The sequence below is a fragment of the Salvelinus fontinalis genome, chromosome 8, assembly GCF_029448725.1.
Source record: "Salvelinus fontinalis isolate EN_2023a chromosome 8, ASM2944872v1, whole genome shotgun sequence".
Taxonomy (NCBI): Eukaryota; Metazoa; Chordata; class Actinopteri; order Salmoniformes; family Salmonidae; genus Salvelinus; species Salvelinus fontinalis.
In genome coordinates, this window is record NC_074672.1 from 39,549,415 (window position 1) to 39,568,325 (window position 18,911).

The following is an 18,911-nucleotide window of genomic DNA, read 5'->3' on the forward strand; positions in this document are numbered from 1 at the left end:
GTGTGTGGGTTTAAATAGTGAAAAAAATGCACTCATCAGCTGGCCTTCAGTAAGGCCAGATAGGATCCCTGACTCTGCACAGTGAAGGTTTCCCCTGTGTCACTAATGCAGTCCCACACACACGCCCACACGCGCACACACACTCCTTCACCACTAATGCAGTCCCTTATCACAGCACGTAATGGTTGATGTCCTATCAACACCCACTCATACAGATGAGAAGAGGGAGACAGTGAAAGATATTGAGGGGAGGGAGGGAGGGAGGGAGGGAGGGAGGGAGGGAGGGAGGGAGGGAGGGAGGGAGGGAGGGAGGGAGGGAGGGAAAAAGAGTTGACAGAGAAGTAGAAAGTGTGTCCATGTTCATGTTTTAATTTAGCATTTAAAAAGACAAACCTCAGGCTATATTGTCGATTGGCTCCTGTGAAAGTAAAAACGTTTGGGAATTTCGAGAAATCTCTCTGCTCCCTCTCCCTCCTTGACAACAAACGTCTCACCTAGAACTCAAATTACACACGCACACACACACACACACACAGACACACACACACACACACACACACACACACACACACATGTATAGACACACACACACACACACTCAACAGCCTCGGGGTGAAAGATAAGGTGGCTGTCTTTGATCCAGAGTGTTAACCATGACACAACAGCCTAAAGCGTTGACTTTAAACTCTCCTCTCCTCACCCCTCCTCACCCCTCCTCTCCTCTCCTCTCCTCTCCTCACCACTCTTCTCCTCTCCTCACCCCTCCTCTCCTCTCCTCACCACTCTTCTCCTCTCCTCTCCTCACCTCTCCTCTCCTCACCACTCTTCTCCACTCTCCTTCATTTCCATCCTCTCCTCTCCTCACCACTCTTCTCCACTCTCCTTCATTTCCCTCCTTTCCTTTCCCACCTTCTCATATGCTCTCTGCCTTGTCTTTCCCCCTCTCCTCCCCTCTTCTCCCCTCCCCTCCACTCACCGCCTGTCCTGTCCCCCCCTCCACCTCACCTCACCTCACCTCTCCTATCCCCCCCCCCCCCCACCCTTCTTCTCTCCTCCTCCCTCCTCCCTCCTCCACTCGTCACGGTGTGTGTATCTGGGACCTGTGATTCCCTGGGTGTGAAAATGGGAGCAGTAAATAGCCCAGGGGACATGTGCAAATGTAAATAACTATGGTAAACAGCTCAGAGCCATGGACTGGTCTGGGTTTCTGTGAAAACTGAAACATTTGGAAGTTTAGGAAAAGTGAGAAACACATACTTCCTGTGTCAACACAATAACTGTTTACCTCAGCTCTGCTAGTGAAGCATTCCAAAAGCAGGTAGGCATGAATCACATTGTAAAAACATTTCAGCATCCTATACCATTACACCCATGATATCAAATAACATGTAGTTGTGTTCCCAATGCTTTCTCTGGTGTATTTGTTAAAGTCTTCTGACGTTCTAGGAGCTCATCTATAATGGAATGAGACAAGCTTTCATGTTAATCATAGCTGAGCTATTTTCCGCTCTGCAAATCATTCTGCAACATGAATTTTCAACATGGCGATCATATTATGCAGATCTGAATAATGTCATGGTCATGGTATAAAACAACACCATATATAGCACATCATCCTACACTGTAATGCAACTGCTCTCCCTTCTTTATTATCTTCTAAAAGAAAATGGTATTGCATATTTTAAAAGTGAAATTAAAAGGATTTAAAACACAGAATGAAATGGGCAAAAGGAGGGAAGAGGTTACAAAAATTCGGGGAACTTTCAATAAATTCCTTGGTCTTCCAGAGATCCTGGTTCGAGGATTCCTGATTTCCTGCTTATTCCCTCCTCATTCCGGGAATCCTCTAACCGGGATTTGGGGAAAACCAGGGAATTTATTGAACCCTAGGAAAGGAAGAGAGGAAGAGACGCTCTGCTAAAGAATCCTTTCGCCTGTCGAGTCACCTAGTGGGTGAGATAGATTAGTTGGAAGGAGGTGTGTGTGTGTGTGTGTGTGTGTGTGTGTGTGTGTGTGTGTGTGTGTGTGTGTGTGTGTGTGTGTGTGTGTGTGTGTGTGTGTGTGTGTGTGTGTGTGTGTGTGTGTGTGTGTGTGTGTGTGTGTGTGTGTGTGTGTAATCCTGCAGACAAGCAAGGCCATTCGCTGAATGAATGGTTTAAACATTCCCATCTCCACATCATCAACAATACACACCACACGGGCTGGAGGGGGAATAGAACAGGTAAGCTGTAGAAATACAGCTATTTTCCTGAACAGAGAAGGGCTCTATGGTCACCAAGTCAATCCTTCCTAAATCTACTTATATATTATACACTATACAGACAGACTTTACGGGATATGTTGCCCAGTAAAAAAAAAAAATCAAGCAGTGTTTTTTAGAACCCAATTCAAACAGTCCCATTTTTTATGACATTCTTGCCGGGATAAGCCTTTTATATCTCCCATGCACATGCCGGCAAGGTTAGGAGTAGGAGTAGACGTGGGCGATGTGGATGGATGTCTATGTTAATAAATCCATTGAATGTACACCATCACAATGTAATCCATTATTAATTCATTTTAGGTAGGTTCTAAAAAACCTTTTATGACTAATAAAATGAAGGGTATATTATGTTGCTGGTCTGTGCAGCCTATATTCTACATGGCTACGCCATGCACATGAAATCAATAGTGATTTTATTCATTAAACAGACAAGACACACCAGGCTACCCTGATCACAATCAACACACATATACAGCATTTTAGAATAGGCTAAGAATATCATTAAATATAACAGTAAAAAATACAATGAATAGTTTTACCACACATCATGAGTGACGGCAACGTTTGGAACAGCTGTCATATAATCAAAATGGATATTTTGAAAACGAGCCCAAGGTAAGGCCATGTTTTGTTCATCCATGTTTCATCTCTTTCCTATCCTCGCTCCGCTTTGTTAGGGAGCAGACGTAGGGTCTTACATTCAGAGTATCTTCATCCTGACACCAACTGAAAATAATAGCAATCTACATGTTCAAAAACATGTGAGTCTCGTGTTCATATTTCACAAGCTTCACGGGGCATTAGAAATTGCCTATTCGCAATCTAACAAAATAATAGACCTAAAATTGATTTAGGCTACATTATTGCATACTAAATGTTTCTGATCAGCGATAGATTAACTATTGTATATCGCCTCCACTTATTTGCCCAGCCACAGTTCACCAAATATACAGACAGAGATTAAATGAAACAAAATCACATTGATTGATTAAGACAAGCCACATGCTTTTGTCCGGAGGTACTGCAGGCCTAGGTTACTAAGCGACTGCAAGTGAAGAGCCAAAAAATGTAACTTGTTAAGATACATAACACGCTGTCACGATGTTCTGATCATTGATAATCAATGAGTCGACTAGACAAGATGATCATGAACTGCACTCACCTCAATTTAGCTAACAATTCCACAGTCTAATTGTAGCCTAATCAATATCCAAACAGAGATTCATTGAAAATAAAAAGCTGACATCGATTGATTGAGTCCCCAGGATTGTCTTAAAGCAGCGTGAAACGGTGCGGAAATAGTTGACCACACCCGGGGAAGCTATTGCTTTAAATGCATTATAACAATTGGATGGTATACGTTACATTTAAGTCATTTAGCAGACGCTCTTATCCAGAGCGACTTACAAATTGGAAAGTTCATACATATTCCTCCTGGTCCCCCGTGGGAAATGAACCCACAACACTGGCGTTGCAAGCGCCATGCTCTACCAACTGAGCCACACGGGACCACATTGGCTTTGGGAGTTTCAGTAAGCAACAATTTGAAGCCTTCAATGCATTAGCCTACGTTATCCCAATATTTTCGTCATTCATTGATATTTATTCCCACAGTAAATCTTTATGGATCCATCCAGTCAGGGGTGCAACTTTGGTTTTAGAAGTGGGGGGGGGCATAATTATTTGTTATTAGAATTATTTGTATCCAGACGGATTGTCACGAACCGGCTCAAAGCCCGTAACAAAAGGGAGACAACGTGGAGATAAGGAATAACAAAACATATATTTATTAAATAAAGTAACTAAGTACAATATACAATGGTGTGTGTAATCAGTAATCAGAAGTGTAAGTGAGTGTTTAGCATGCATGAATGTGATAATGCAGGGTGTTGAAAGGTGCCAAAGCAAACAACCAAAAACCACCAAGATACACAACAAAACCTATCAAGGTGTCTGCTTGGAGAGAGTCTCCTCCATGAATGGGGAAGTGGTGTATTTATCCTGGGACACACTGGGCCCAAGTGTTTCCCATGTAGCTGACGACCCTCCCAACTCCGCCCACCGGCATCCTAATAAGGAAACAAGAACAAAGAGAGAATACGGCAGACAGAGTGGGATGGTCGTCACACGGATAAACACTCCAAACAGTCTACCCGACCGCATGGAGGCCTCCGCATGGCCCTAAAGCACACCGTTACTGGCTTTTGTATCACATTCCAATGAGAAAATTGGGGGGACAAAAATGCAATTTCAGAATGTGGTTGGGAGGGACATGTCCCCCCGTCCCAGTGAAAGTTGCGCCCCTGCATGCAGTTTTGGCTGAGAAATACAGTGCATGTGGTGGACTATGCGATGAGATGGGTGAAGTGACAAGCTTCGCAAAGTTTAGAACTGCCAGGAGGATAGTAGTAACAGGCGCTGCCTAGCAACCATCAACAGCTTAAGAGCATAGTGCGTGCCAATGCCGCCTTAGCATTACGGCTACATTTCATACTAAGACATAGGAAGAACTTTACACAGCAATCATTACTAGATCGGTTTCGACGGGGAAAAAAGTAGAGTCTGTCACCGGCAATACCCTTCATTGGCGGGATACTAAAGGTAGCAAAATAAACGCCTTGATTTGAAAGGTGTAATATGTCATCCATCCCTCCATCCATCCCTCCATCCCTCTACTCCTCCCCTATTTCCACCATTCTGATACCCCAACACCGATCATGGGAGAATCTCAATTGCATACTCCTCGCGTCCTCTCTCCTCACTCCTTCTCAAAACCCATTGGAGGAGAAGTTCATACAGGAGGGAACTCTGGCTTTCTCATGTAATGTGTTTTGAGAAGGAGGCGAGAAGAGAGGAGAAAGGATGCGAGGAGGGAACAATTCAGATTCTCCCCACGAAAATGTAATTTGGCCTTGCTGAGTGGGGCTTTTGATTGGCTATCATAAGTCAGAGAGGACAGTGATTGGCTATCATAAGTCAGGGAGAACAGTGATTGGCTATCAGAAGCCAGGGAGAGAGGGGGAATTATCTAAACTGGCAGGAAGACAGGGAGAACACAGCAGAGGTTGAGGGATTGCCTCTCAAAACACCCCTGCCAAACATTCACACAGTAGAACAACAGAATGTGAAAAACGGAAGGAAGCTACTGTTCGATGACTACGACTCAGACTCCATTTCAGTCCCACTCGATTGGTCCCAGTTCTGTCACACGAGTCTGTGATTGGGTAATTACCACATATTCAACTCGGGGAGAGATTTGATTGGCTGCAGAGGGCAGGAGGGGTGGAGCATGGCCATTTGCATGAACACTGACTGAGGGAGAAAATCAGAATGGGAGCAGATTACCCCACTGGTTCCACATGGGAGAGGGAGAGCTCTGGATAGGCAAGATAAGGACATTTATATCCAACTGCTGCCAGCCAAATATGTATCCAATAACCAAAAAGCACAAACAATTTATAATAAATCCAAATAGCGATGGAAGAGGCTTCACACTACAGCGGGGATGGGAAGGGGTATTTTTAGCATGGCTGGTGATAATTACTATCTATTCAGTGTGTTCAGCAGGAGAGCCAGATCTGAAATGCCACTGTCAGTGCTACGCACGTACACACACACACACAGTTACATTACACACACACACAGGCACGCACACACACACACAAGTTCTGATCTCTACCGAGTAGGGAACCCAACCGTTTAATTACACATTCAGAAAGTTCAATACGCAATTAGAGACAATCACACTGTCCTAGCTCTGCTTGCAACAAGATCTCATAGTTTCCCTTCCAAACCGACGTATTATGGATGAACGTCTATTTTCTACGCGTTAATTCTGCATAGTTACAGGGATAATTCCATTTGGTTACAGGGTTAATTCCACATGGGTACAGCGTTAAAACAGAAACAACTTAAAGGTTAACAGTCTAGGGTTTAATTAATAGTGGTTAAGGGTAGGGCTATGGTTAGGGGAAGGCTTAAAACAAAATAATAAAAAACGATGCCCTATTACCATCAAGTATCTTCAAGTATTCTCATGGCTTGCTAGAGCATTGTGAACTGCTGTGGTACAGTGGTCTAAGCAGCACCCTCTGGCTGTGAACACTCAGGAAGGTATATATCCACCTTCTCAACACCTTTTCAAACGTCCGAAAACAAAGTATTTTTCTAGTGATCAGCCTCACACTCAAAAGCACTGACAAACAACCTTCTGATTTAACAGCACAATATACACACACACACACGCACGCACGCACGCACGCACGCACACACACACACACACACACACACACACACACACACAAAATCAAAACCCTGAGTTTTGGACAACAAACTGGTTGATACATTCATCCACTATGGAATCCGACTGTATTGAGCGTATCTGATCCCAGATAGTCCCAATCTCAGGGGACCAGGTGATAATGATATGGGGACTACATTACATGACTTGTCATTATCTCTGCTTAGACACACACATTACCCCCCTCCATCATCTCCATTACCTCTGAACAGCCAGCACGCATTACTGGGCTGTCACCATGGCAACAGCGAACCCATAGCTACCTACAGTACATACCTACCTGTGTTGAATGGCTTGAATCTCAAAATGGCTGATGGGAGTCCACGGGTAAAATGGAATCATCACTGGCAGAATTGACATCAAGTTTCAAGAAATTATCTGATGTCAATGTAGGCTACCTGTAATTCTTTAGTAGTGACAAGGGCTGGGTCGTTCTTTAGTAGTGACCAGAGCTGGGTCGTTCTTTAATAGTGACCAGAGCTGGGTTGTTCTTTAATAGTGACCAGAGCTGGGTCGTTCTTTAGTAGTGACCAGAGCTGGGTCGTTCTTTAGTAGTGACGAGAGCTGGGTCGTTCTTTAGTAGTGACCAGAGCTGGGTCGTTCTTTAATAGTGACCAGAGCTGGGTTGTTCTTTAATAGTGACCAGAGCTGGGTCGTTCTTTAGTAGTGACAAGAGCTGGGTCGTTCTTTAGTAGTGACAAGAGCTGGGTCGTTCTTTAGTAGTGACAAGAGCTGGGTCGTTCTTTAGTAGTGACAAGAGCTGGGTCGTTCTTTAGTAGTGACAAGAGCTGGGTCGTTCTTTAGTAGTGACAAGAGCTGGGTCGTTCTTTAGATGTGACGAGAGCTGGGTTGTTCTTTAGTAGTGACAAGAGCTGGGTCGATCTTTAGTAGTGACAAGAGCTGGGTCGTTCTTTAGTAGTGACCAGAGCTGGGTCGAACTTTAGTAGTGACCAGAGCTGGGTCGATCTTTAGTAGTGACCAGATCTGGGTCGATCTTTAGTAGTGACCAGAGCTGGGTCGATCTTTAGTAGTGACCAGAGCTGGGTCGATCTTTAGTAGTGACCAGAGCTGGGTCGTGTGAAGGCACAAAACTGAAGAAAACGGTAGATGAACTCAGATTCAGATTGGGGGGATGACCATAGGGGGGGTGGGGGGATGACCATAGGGGGGGTGGGGGGATGACCATAGGGGGGGTGGGGGGATGACCATAGGGGGGGTGGGGGGATGACCATAGGGGGGGGGGTGGGGGGATGACCATAGGGGGGGTGGGGGGATGACCATAGGGGGGGGGGGGTGACCATAGGGGGGGGTGGGGGTATGACCATAGGGGGGGTGGGGGGATGACCATTGGGGGGGGTGGGGGATGACCATAGGGGGGGTGGGGGGATGACCATTGGGGGGGGGTGGGGGATGACCATTGGGGGGGTGGGGGGGTGACCATTGGGGGGGTGGGGGATGACCATAGGGGGGTGGGGGGATGACCATAGGGGGGGTGGGGGGATGACCATAGGGGGGGTGGGGGGGATGACCATAGGGGGGGTGGGGGGATGACCATAGGGGGGGTGGGGGGGATGACCATAGGGGGGGATGACCATAGGGGGGTGGGGGGGGGGGTGACCATAGGGGGGGTGGGGGGATGACCATAGGGGGGGTGGGGGATGACCATAGGGGGGGTGGGGGGGATGACCATAGGGGGGTTGGGGGGGATGACCATAGGGGGGGTGGGGGGATGACCATAGGGGGGGGGTGGTGGGGATGACCATAGAGGGGGTGGGGGGGATGACCATAGAGGGGGTGGGGGGAATGACCAGAGGGGGAGCAGCAGAATGACCATTGAGGGGGTGGAGGGTATGACCACAGGGGGAACAGCAGAAAGACCATTGAGGGGGTGGGGGTATGACCACAGGGGGGTGGGGGGGATGACCACAGGGTGAGCAGCAGAATGACCATTGAGGGGGTGGGTGTATGACCACAGGGGGATGGGGGGGGGTGACCACAGGGGGAGCAGCAGAATGACCATTGAGGGGGTGGGGGGTATGACCACAGGGGGGTGGGGGGGATGACCACAGGGGGAGCAGCAGAATGACCGTTGAGGGGGTGGAGGGTATGACCACAGGGGGAGCAGCAGAAAGACCATTGAGGGGGTGGAGGGTATGACCACAGGGGGAGCAGCAGAAAGACCATTGAGGGGGTGGAGGGTATGACCACAGGGGGAGCAGCAGAAAGACCATTGAGTGAAATAAAAACAAAAAGTAATAATATGCATATTAACAACTGCAACACGTTGGGGTGGGGGCAGAGTAAAAACTGTTGGGGGGTGGAATGTACATAGAGGGAGTAGAAGGGGGGAGCAGCAGGATAAAGAATGTCCATAGAGGAAGTAGCAGGTAAGGTAAGTGAGAGTTAAAGGTGTGTGGGAATGTCCATAGAGGAAGTAGCAGGTAAGGTAAGTGAGAGTTGAGGGCGTGTGGGAGGGGTGTCAATGGGGGGAGTAGTTGACCACGTCAATAAGAGCACACGTTTTAATTTTTCCATTTCAAAATATTACTTAGACATCATTGAAACTGTAATGTGAAATGGAGCATGTACTTATTTTATTTACCTAGGCCAGTCATTTAAATACAAATTCTTAGTTTGAATAACAGCCTAGGAACAGTTCAGGAGCAGAATGATAGATTCTTACCTTGTCAGATCGGGGATTCGACCTGGCAACCTTTCAGTTACAAGTCCAACGCTCTAACCACTAGGCTACCTGCCGCCCCGGTAGGCATATAACAACTTTTTTTTTACTGTTTCCAACGGGTACTGAGAGAGGGAGTGCCATACTATCAAACCTTTAGCCCTGTCAATAAACTGAAACAACAGTCCTCACTTTGCTGAGCTAATCTCTGCCAAATAATTACACCCATAAACTACTGCTGCTGCCCTCGACACTAACAGCCTGAGACCCATCACACTCACTGATACAGACACCGAGAGGACTAAACAAACATTAGTGATTGCTACTGCGATGACTCTCACCAAACTGACAAAAGGAACCTTATTGATGAAATCAATTTGTAATTCTCCCACAGTTTACAACATGTACAGGGCATTCAGGAATTATTCAGACCACTTGACTTTTTACACATTTTGTTACCTTACAGTCATAATCTAAAATTGAAGAAATAGATTTTTTTCCTCATCAATCTACACACAATACCTCCATAATGACAGAGCAAAAACAGATTTTTGTTTAAAAATAAACTGAAATATCCCAATTGGCACCTTTGGCAATTGGGATCTTCTTGAGTATGACGCTACAAGCTTGGCACACCTGTATTTGGGGAGTTTCTCCCATTCTTCTCTGCAGATCCTTTCAAGCTATGTCAGGTTGGATGTGGACAGTCGCTGAAAAGCTATTTTCAGGTCTCTCCAGAGATGTTCGTTTGGGTTCAAGACTGACCTCTAGCTGGGTGACTCAAGGACATTCAGAGACTTGCCCCGAAGCCACTACTGCGTCGTCTTGGCTGTGTGCTTAGGGTCTTTGTCCTGTTGGAAGTTGAATCTTTGCCCCAGTCTGAGGTCCTGAGCGCTCTGGAGCAGGTTTTCATCAAGGACCTCTTTACTTTGCTCCGTTCATATTTCCCTCTATCCTGACTAGTCTCCCAGTCCCTGCCGCTGAAAAACATCCCCACAGCATGATGCTGCCACCACCATGTTTCACCGTAGGGATGGTGCTAGGTTTCCTCCAGACGTGACTCTTAGCATTCAGGCCAAAAAGTTCAATCTTGGTTTCATCAGACCAGAGAATCTTGTTTCTCATGGTCTGAGAGTCCTTTAGGTGCCGTTTTGGTAAACGCCATGCGGGCTGTCATGTGCATTTTACAGAGGAATGGCTTCTGTCTGGCCACTATACCATAAAGGACTGATTGGTGGAGTGCTGCCGAGATGGTTGTCCTTCTAGAAGGTCCTCCCATCTCCTCAGAGGAACTCTGGAGCATCATCGGGTTCATGGTCACCTCCCTGACCAAGGCCCTTCTCCCCCCACTGCACAGTTTGGATAGGCGGCCAGCTCTGGGAAGATTCTTGGTGGTTCCAAACGTCTTCCATTTAAGAATGATGGAGGCCACTGTGCTCTTGGTGATCTTCAATGCTGCATGTTTTGGAACCCTTCCCCAAATCTGTGCCTCGACATAATCCTGTCTTGTAGCTCTACGGACAATTCCTTCGACCTCATGGCTCGATTTTTGCTCTGACATGCACTGTCAACTGTGGGACCTTATATAGACAGGTGTGCCTTTCCAAATCATGTCCAATCAATTGAATTTACCACAGGTGGACTCCAAGGATGATCAATGGAAATGCACTTGAGCTCAATTTCAAGTCTCATAGCCAAGGGTCTGAATCCTAATGTAAATAAGGTATTTCAGTTTTTATTTTTAATACATTTGTAAAAAATAATAATAATCTAAAAACCTGTTTTTGCTTTGTCATTATTGGGTATTGATGAGGAAAACAATGAATTTAATACATTTTAGAATAAGGCTGGTACGTAACAAAATGTGGAACAACAATCAACATATTTTTTAAAAAGTCCAATCAAAAATAGTAGTTTTTTATTATGTAGTTAGATAAAGGTAGTATGCAAAGTAATAACCTGATACATGCACAATATGATAGACAAACACTGATACAGACTGTCACGTTCCTGACCGGTTTTCTGTTATTTTGTATGTGTTTGACGGTCAGGGCGTGAGTTTGGGTGGGTAGTCTATGTTATGTGTTTCTATGTTGGTTTAAGGGTGACCTGATATGGCTCTCAATTAGAGCCAGGTGGTTTTCATTTCCTCTGATTGAGAGCCATATTAAGGTAGGAGTTTTCACAGTGTTTGTTGTGGGTGGTTGTCTCCTGTGTCAGTGTCTGTGTATGTTACGCCACACGGGACTGTTTCGGTTTCGGTTTGTTTGTTTGTTTGGTTTTAGTGTAGTCTGTTTTTCTTCGTTACATGTAAGTTCCTACGTTCAGGTCAGTCTAGATTGAGCATTGAGCCAAGTGCCATGAAGCCGGCTCTACATATCTGGCCACCAGTACGTCTCCTTGGGCCGGCTTACATGGCACCAGCCTTACGCATGGTGTCCCCGGTTCGCCTACATAGCCCGGTGCGGGTTATTCCACCTCCCTGCACTGGTCAGGCGACGGGGAGCATACAACCAGGTAAGGTTGGGCAGGCTCAGTGCTCAAGGGAGCCAGTACGCCTGCACGGTCCGGTATTTCCGGCGCCACCTTCCCGCCCCAGCCCAGTACCACCAGTGCCTACACCACGCACCAGGCTTCCAGTGCGTTTCCAGAGCCCTGTTCCTCCTCCACGCACTCTCCCTATGGTGCGTGTCTCCAGCCCAGTGCCTCCAGTTCCGGCACCACGCACTAAGCCACCTGTGCGTCTCCAGAGCCCTGTACGCACTGTTCCTTCTCCCAACACTCGCCCTGAGGTGCGTGCCCTTAGCCCGGTACCACCAGTGCCGGTACCACGCACCATGCCTATAGTGCGTTCGAGAGGTCAGTGTGCCCTGTCCCTGCTCCCCGCACTAGCCTGAAGGTGCGTGTCCTTGGCCTACAGTGCGCCTCATCCGGCCAGAGCCATCCGTCTGCCCAGTGCCATCTGAGCCATCCGTGTGCCCAGTGCCATCTGAGCCATCCGTCTCCCCAGCGCCATCTGAGCCATCCGTCTCCCCAGCGCCATCTGAGCCATCCGTCTCCCCAGCGCCATCTGAGCCATCCGTCTCCCCAGCGCCATCTGAGCCATCCGTCTCCCCAGCGCCATCTGAGCCATCCGTCTCCCCAGCGCCATCTGAGCCATCCGTCTCCCCAGCGCCATCTGAGCCATCCGTCTACCCAGTGCCGTCTGAGCCATCCGTCTGTCCCGAGCGATTAGAGCCGCCCGTCTGTCCCGAGCCGTCAGAGCCGTTAGGCAGTCAGGAGCCGCTAGAGCCGCCAACCAGACAGGATCTGCCAGAGCCGCCAACCAGACAGGATCTGCCAGAGCCGCCAACCAGACAGGATCTGCCAGAGCCGCCAACCAGACAGGATCTGCCAGAGCCGCCAACCAGACAGGATCTGCCAGAGCCGCCGACCAGACAGGATCTGCCAGAGCCGTCAGCGAGCCATGAGCGTAAGGAGCCGTCAGCGAGCCATGACCAGCCAGAGCCGTCAGCCAGCCATGACCAGCCAGAGCCATCAGCCAGCCATGACCAGCCAGAGCCGTCAGCCAGCCATGACCAGCCAGAGCCGTCAGCCAGCCATGACCAGCCAGAGCCGTCAGCCAGCCATGACCAGCCAGAGCCAGACAGCCAGGATCCGCCAGAGCCGTCCAGCCAGGATCCGCCAGAGCCAGCCATCCAGAACTGCCCCTCAGTCCAGAGCTGTCTCTCTGTCCGGAGCTGCCCTTCAGTCCGGAGTTGCCCCTCTATCCTGACCTACCTCTCTATCCTGACCTACCTCTCTGTCCTGAGCTACCTTATCCCGGTGCTGCCCCCTATCTCGACGGTACCCCTTAAATTAAGTGGGTGGAATAGGAGGGTGGGCATTCAGAAGGGAATACGGAAGCTGGGTTTGACTATGGTGGGGTGGGGACCTCGCCCAGAGCCTGAGCCACCACCGTGGTCAGACGCCCACCCAGACCCTCCCCTTGACTTTTGGTGGTGCGTTCGGAGTACGCACCTTGAGGGGGGGGTTATGTCACGCTCCTGACCGGTTTTCTGTTATTTTGTATGTGTTTGACGGTCAGGGCGTGAGTTTGGGTGGGTAGTCTATGTTATGTGTTTCTATGTTGGTTTAAGGGTGACCTGATATGGCTCTCAATTAGAGCCAGGTGGTTTTCATTTCCTCATATTGAGAGCCATATTAAGGTAGGTGTTTTCACATTGTTTGTTGTGGGTGGTTGTCTCCTGTGTCAGTGTCTGTGTATGTTACGCCACACGGGACTGTTTCGGTTTCGGTTTGTTTGTTTGTTTGGTTTTAGTGTAGTCTGTTTTTCTTCGTTACATGTAAGTTCCTACGTTCAGGTCAGTCTAGATTGAGCATTGAGCCAAGTGCCATGAAGCCGGCTCTACATATCTGGCCACCAGTACGTCTCCTTGGGCCGGCTTACATGGCACCAGCCTTACGCATGGTGTCCCCGGTTCGCCTACATAGCCCGGTGCGGGTTATTCCACCTCCCTGCACTGGTCAGGCGACGGGGAGCATACAACCAGGTAAGGTTGGGCAGGCTCAGTGCTCAAGGGAGCCAGTACGCCTGCACGGTCCGGTATTTCCGGCGCCACCTTCCCGCCCCAGCCCAGTACCACCAGTGCCTACACCACGCACCAGGCTTCCAGTGCGTTTCCAGAGCCCTGTTCCTCCTCCACGCACTCTCCCTATGGTGCCTGTCTCCAGCCCAGTGCCTCCAGTTCCGGCACCACGCACTAAGCCACCTGTGCGTCTCCAGAGCCCTGTACGCACTGTTCCTTCTCCCAACACTCGCCCTGAGGTGCGTGCCCTTAGCCCGGTACCACCAGTGCCGGTACCACGCACCAGGCCTATAGTGCGTTCGAGAGGTCAGTGTGCCCTGTCCCTGCTCCCCGCACTAGCCTGAAGGTGCGTGTCCTTGGCCTACAGTGCGCCTCATCCGGCCAGAGCCATCCGTCTGCCCAGTGCCATCTGAGCCATCCGTGTGCCCAGTGCCATCTGAGCCATCCGTCTCCCCAGCGCCATCTGAGCCATCCGTCTCCCCAGCGCCATCTGAGCCATCCGTCTCCCCAGCGCCATCTGAGCCATCCGTCTCCCCAGCGCTATCTGAGCCATCCGTCTCCCCAGCGCCATCTGAGCCATCCGTCTACCCAGTGCCGTCTGAGCCATCCGTCTGTCCCGAGCCATTAGAGCCGCCCGTCTGTCCCGAGCCGTCAGAGCCGTTAGGCAGTCAGGAGCCGCTAGAGCCGCCAACCAGACAGGATCTGCCAGAGCCGCCAACCAGACAGGATCTGCCAGAGCCGCCAACCAGACAGGATCTGCCAGAGCCGCCAACCAGACAGGATCTGCCAGAGCCGCCAACCAGACAGGATCTGCCAGAGCCGCCAACCAGACAGGATCTGCCAGAGCCGCCGACCAGACAGGATCTGCCAGAGCCGTCAGCGAGCCATGAGCGTAAGGAGCCGTCAGCGAGCCATGACCAGCCAGAGCCGTCAGCCAGCCATGACCAGCCAGAGCCATCAGCCAGCCATGACCAGCCAGAGCCGTCAGCCAGCCATGACCAGCCAGAGCCGTCAGCCAGCCATGACCAGCCAGAGCCGTCAGCCAGCCATGACCAGCCAGAGCCAGACAGCCAGGATCCGCCAGAGCCGTCCAGCCAGGATCCGCCAGAGCCAGCCATCCAGAACTGCCCCTCAGTCCAGAGCTGTCTCTCTGTCCGGAGCTGCCCTTCAGTCCGGAGTTGCCCCTCTATCCTGACCTACCTCTCTATCCTGACCTACCTCTCTGTCCTGAGCTACCTTATCCCGGTGCTGCCCCCTATCTCGACGGTACCCCTTAAATTAAGTGGGTGGAATAGGAGGGTGGGCATTCAGAAGGGAATACGGAAGCTGGGTTTGACTATGGTGGGGTGGGGACCTCGCCCAGAGCCTGAGCCACCACCGTGGTCAGACGCCCACCCAGACCCTCCCCTTGACTTTTGGTGGTGCGTTCGGAGTACGCACCTTGAGGGGGGGGTTATGTCACGCTCCTGACCGGTTTTCTGTTATTTTGTATGTGTTTGACGGTCAGGGCGTGAGTTTGGGTGGGTAGTCTATGTTATGTGTTTCTATGTTGGTTTAAGGGTGACCTGATATGGCTCTCAATTAGAGCCAGGTGGTTTTCATTTCCTCATATTGAGAGCCATATTAAGGTAGGTGTTTTCACATTGTTTGTTGTGGGTGGTTGTCTCCTGTGTCAGTGTCTGTGTATGTTACGCCACACGGGACTGTTTCGGTTTCGGTTTGTTTGTTCTTTTGGTTTTAGTGTAGTCTGTTTTTCCTATTCGTGCGTTCTTCGTTACATGTAAGTTCCTACGTTCAGGTCAGTCTACGTCGTTTGTTGTTTTTTGTATCTATTCAAGTGTTCTTCGTGTTTTCGGTTTTGTTTAATAAATATCATGTCATATAACCACGCTGCGTTTTGGTCGAATCCCTGCTCCCCCTCTTCGGATGAAGAGGAGGAGGAAATCCGTTACACAGACACTGAGGGGACTTACCAAACATTACTGATACAGACACTGAGATTACTAACCAAACATTAATGATACAGACACTGAGAGGACTAACCAAACATTAATGATACAGACACTGAGAGGACTAACCAAACAGATAAATGAAATAATCTAATGGACAACATCAACAAAGCACTTAAATGCCAAATTGTTTTGCTTCTGTAAAGTGAGGGGGAACCTGCTGACACAGGTGAGACGGCAGCAATACCTGGGTCAGTGTTAAGAGACCAGGGTCAGTGTTAAGAGACCAGGGTCAGTGTTAAGAGACCAGGGTCAGTGTTAAGAGACCAGGGTCAGTGTTAAGAGACCAGGGTCAGTGTTAAGAGGCCAGGGTCAGTGTTAAGAGGCCAGGGTCAGTGTTAAGAGACCAGGGTCAGTGTTAAGAGACCAGGGTCAGTGTTGAGAGGCCAGGGTCAGTGTTAAGAGACCAGGGTCAGTGTTAAGAGACCAGGGTCAGTGTTAAGAGACCAGGGTCAGTATTAAGAGACCAGGGTCAGTGTTAAGAGACCAGGGTCAGTGTTAAGAGACCAGGGTCAGTGTTAAGAGACCAGGGTCAGTATTAAGAGGCCAGGGTCAGCGTTAAAAGACCAGGGTCAGTGTTAAGAGGCCAGGGTCAGTGTTAAGAGACCAGGGTCAGTGTTAAGAGACCAGGGTCAGTGTTGAGAGGCCAGGGTCAGTGTTAAGAGACCAGGGTCAGTGTTAAGAGGCCAGGGTCAGTGTTAAGAGACCAGGGTCAGTATTAAGAGACCAGGGTCAGTGTTAAGAGACCAGGGTCAGTGTTAAGAGACCAGTTCTCTTAACCAGTTCTCTTGATTCCAATATAGGAGATGAATTGAAGTGTTTAATTCCTAAACACTACAGTAATAGTACTATTTATGTACAGTATATATCCATTTTCAGAAATACTCAGAAATATTGGTAAATTGGCTTTTATTGTTTAAACAATTTCTGTAAGAGATTGTTGTTTTTTCACAATCTAATCATGGCATGGGGATGTTCAATGACACATGTATTTGTTTAAAATCAATCACTTTTGTTTTTGCAAAATGCTATAAATTGGCCTCACTCTCAGAGAAATTAATAGTACTGTTTGGTTTTACAGTTAAATGTAACAACTAACTACATGTTTAATAAAGAACTGTACAAATCACACATTTAAACACATTTTTGTAATAATAATTGAATACAGTGATATGAGATCTGTATGTAAATAATTTTATCTTTTAGCATATGCTCTTATCCAGAGTGACTTACAGTAAGTGCATTAAAACAGCTAGGTGAATTAACCACATATCACAGTCAAATATACAGGATACGAACATTCCATTCCTGCTAAACAATGAATATATACCGTTTTACAAAAATGAAGACATTTCCATACATAACTATAATCTATGATTTAAAAAAAATCAGAGAACAATAATATTTTACACACGTGAAGGCACCAATAAGCAATAATTTCTGATTAAAAAACACAAATGTGAAAAATGTGTGCATATTGCGTAAAAAATCCCCGCAAAAACGGAAAACTATTGGTAATCCTTCAATTGGAAATTCAATTCACCTCGCCCTTCAATCCAATCCCATCGACACACACACACACACAAGCACACACTCGTACACTTGCACACATGCTAAAGTTGCTCCCTCTCTGCTAAAGCCGCTGAAATGGATTTGAAGCATAACTGAGGCTGAGAAAAAGCTGTGTTGGACTGAGTTTGCAGATATGTCTGAGTCTATTTCTGCATGCTTGTGTGTGTGTGTGTGTGTGTGTGTGTGTGTGTGCGTGCGTGCGTGCGTGCATGCGTGCGTGTGTGTGCATTATATCTACGAGAGGTTTAATTTGAAAGTGGCAAGACACAAGGCCAGATTATGGGTCTTTCTGGGCTTGCACCCTCAGGTGTATTTTTAGAAGGGAAAAGAGGGTTAGCCAGTGAAGTGAAACGGACATGAATGAAATTGCTAATGCTTTTCCCTCTCTTCCTGCCCCTCCTGCATTTAAACTAAGCTATCTAGCTGTGGCTATGTGGTGAATGTCATCTTCTGGGCCATTTAATTGTGGATCTTCAAAACACTCTCCTATATGATAACAATTTTTGTGGTACAACATTATTTCAATCACATACAGTAGAACACAATTCCTCTGGTCGTCATATTCATGTTAATAACCCCAACATGTTGAACCGTAGATCACCTGTGCAGCACAGGACCGTGTTAGCCCACGAAGCTAAAGCACTAGCTCTGGGAGCTAGCATACGTTCTACTGTCACATACCTGTAGGTCTGGGTCATCTTCATGCTGCAGGTGGGCCTCCTCTGCTGCCTCCACCAGACGCTTTAGGGAGATATATATATATATAGAGAGAGAGAGAGAGAGAGAGAGCGAGAGCGAGAGCGAGAGCGAGAGAGAGAGAGAGAAAGAGAATAGTTATAGTAGTTTACACCAATCCTTTACTAATTAATATTAGCAGCAAAACACCACACTACTGTTCATGAGGATCATATAAATTAAGTGAATCTGTTGCCTACTGCTTATAACAACATCTGTCACCATGGTAACACACTTGATAACACTCAATGATAACACACACACTCAATCACACACACACACTTGGCCACTATGTAGATTGAAGCTATTTCATTCAGCAACAGAAGTAATGACACCCTAAGGGTTTCTGGACGCTCCAAATAAAAACTCCATCACACACACACACACACACGCGCGCGCATACGCACACGCACACGCACGCACACGCACATGCACACATACACACATACACACACGCACACGCGCGCACACACACACACACACACTTTGACTCCATCCCCACCGCTTCGCTGGCATGCCGTCTGCTGCGTACACCTACAGGGCATTGTGGGTATCTGATTCTAGCTGTCTTTATTTGTCTCTTTTCCTAAGAGTGGGTACTCTGCTTGCTTCTACATGCATGTATGCTTGTTTTCGCCTGTGTGTTTGCATATTAGCGTTTGTGTTTGTTCCTCTCCCCAGAGTGAGGTTATCAGTTAAACCCCCAACACAACCTGGTCTCAGAGCATTTCGTATTATTCTGTATGTAAAGCCTAGACATTTA

At 48.2% G+C, this 18,911-nt stretch overlaps 1 protein-coding gene across 4 annotated transcripts in view; it reads right to left on the bottom strand.

The window, feature by feature from the left end:
* Nucleotides 1-18,911, bottom strand: part of cacna2d3a (calcium channel, voltage-dependent, alpha 2/delta subunit 3a) — a 330,804-nt gene that overhangs the window by 286,721 nt on the left and 25,172 nt on the right. For all 4 annotated transcript variants that reach the window (XM_055932451.1, XM_055932450.1, XM_055932448.1 and 1 more), the window contains exon 2: nucleotides 18,095-18,154. In XM_055932451.1, coding sequence (XP_055788426.1) covers nucleotides 18,095-18,154 — 60 coding nt within the window. The remainder of the gene's footprint in view (nucleotides 1-18,094; nucleotides 18,155-18,911) is intronic.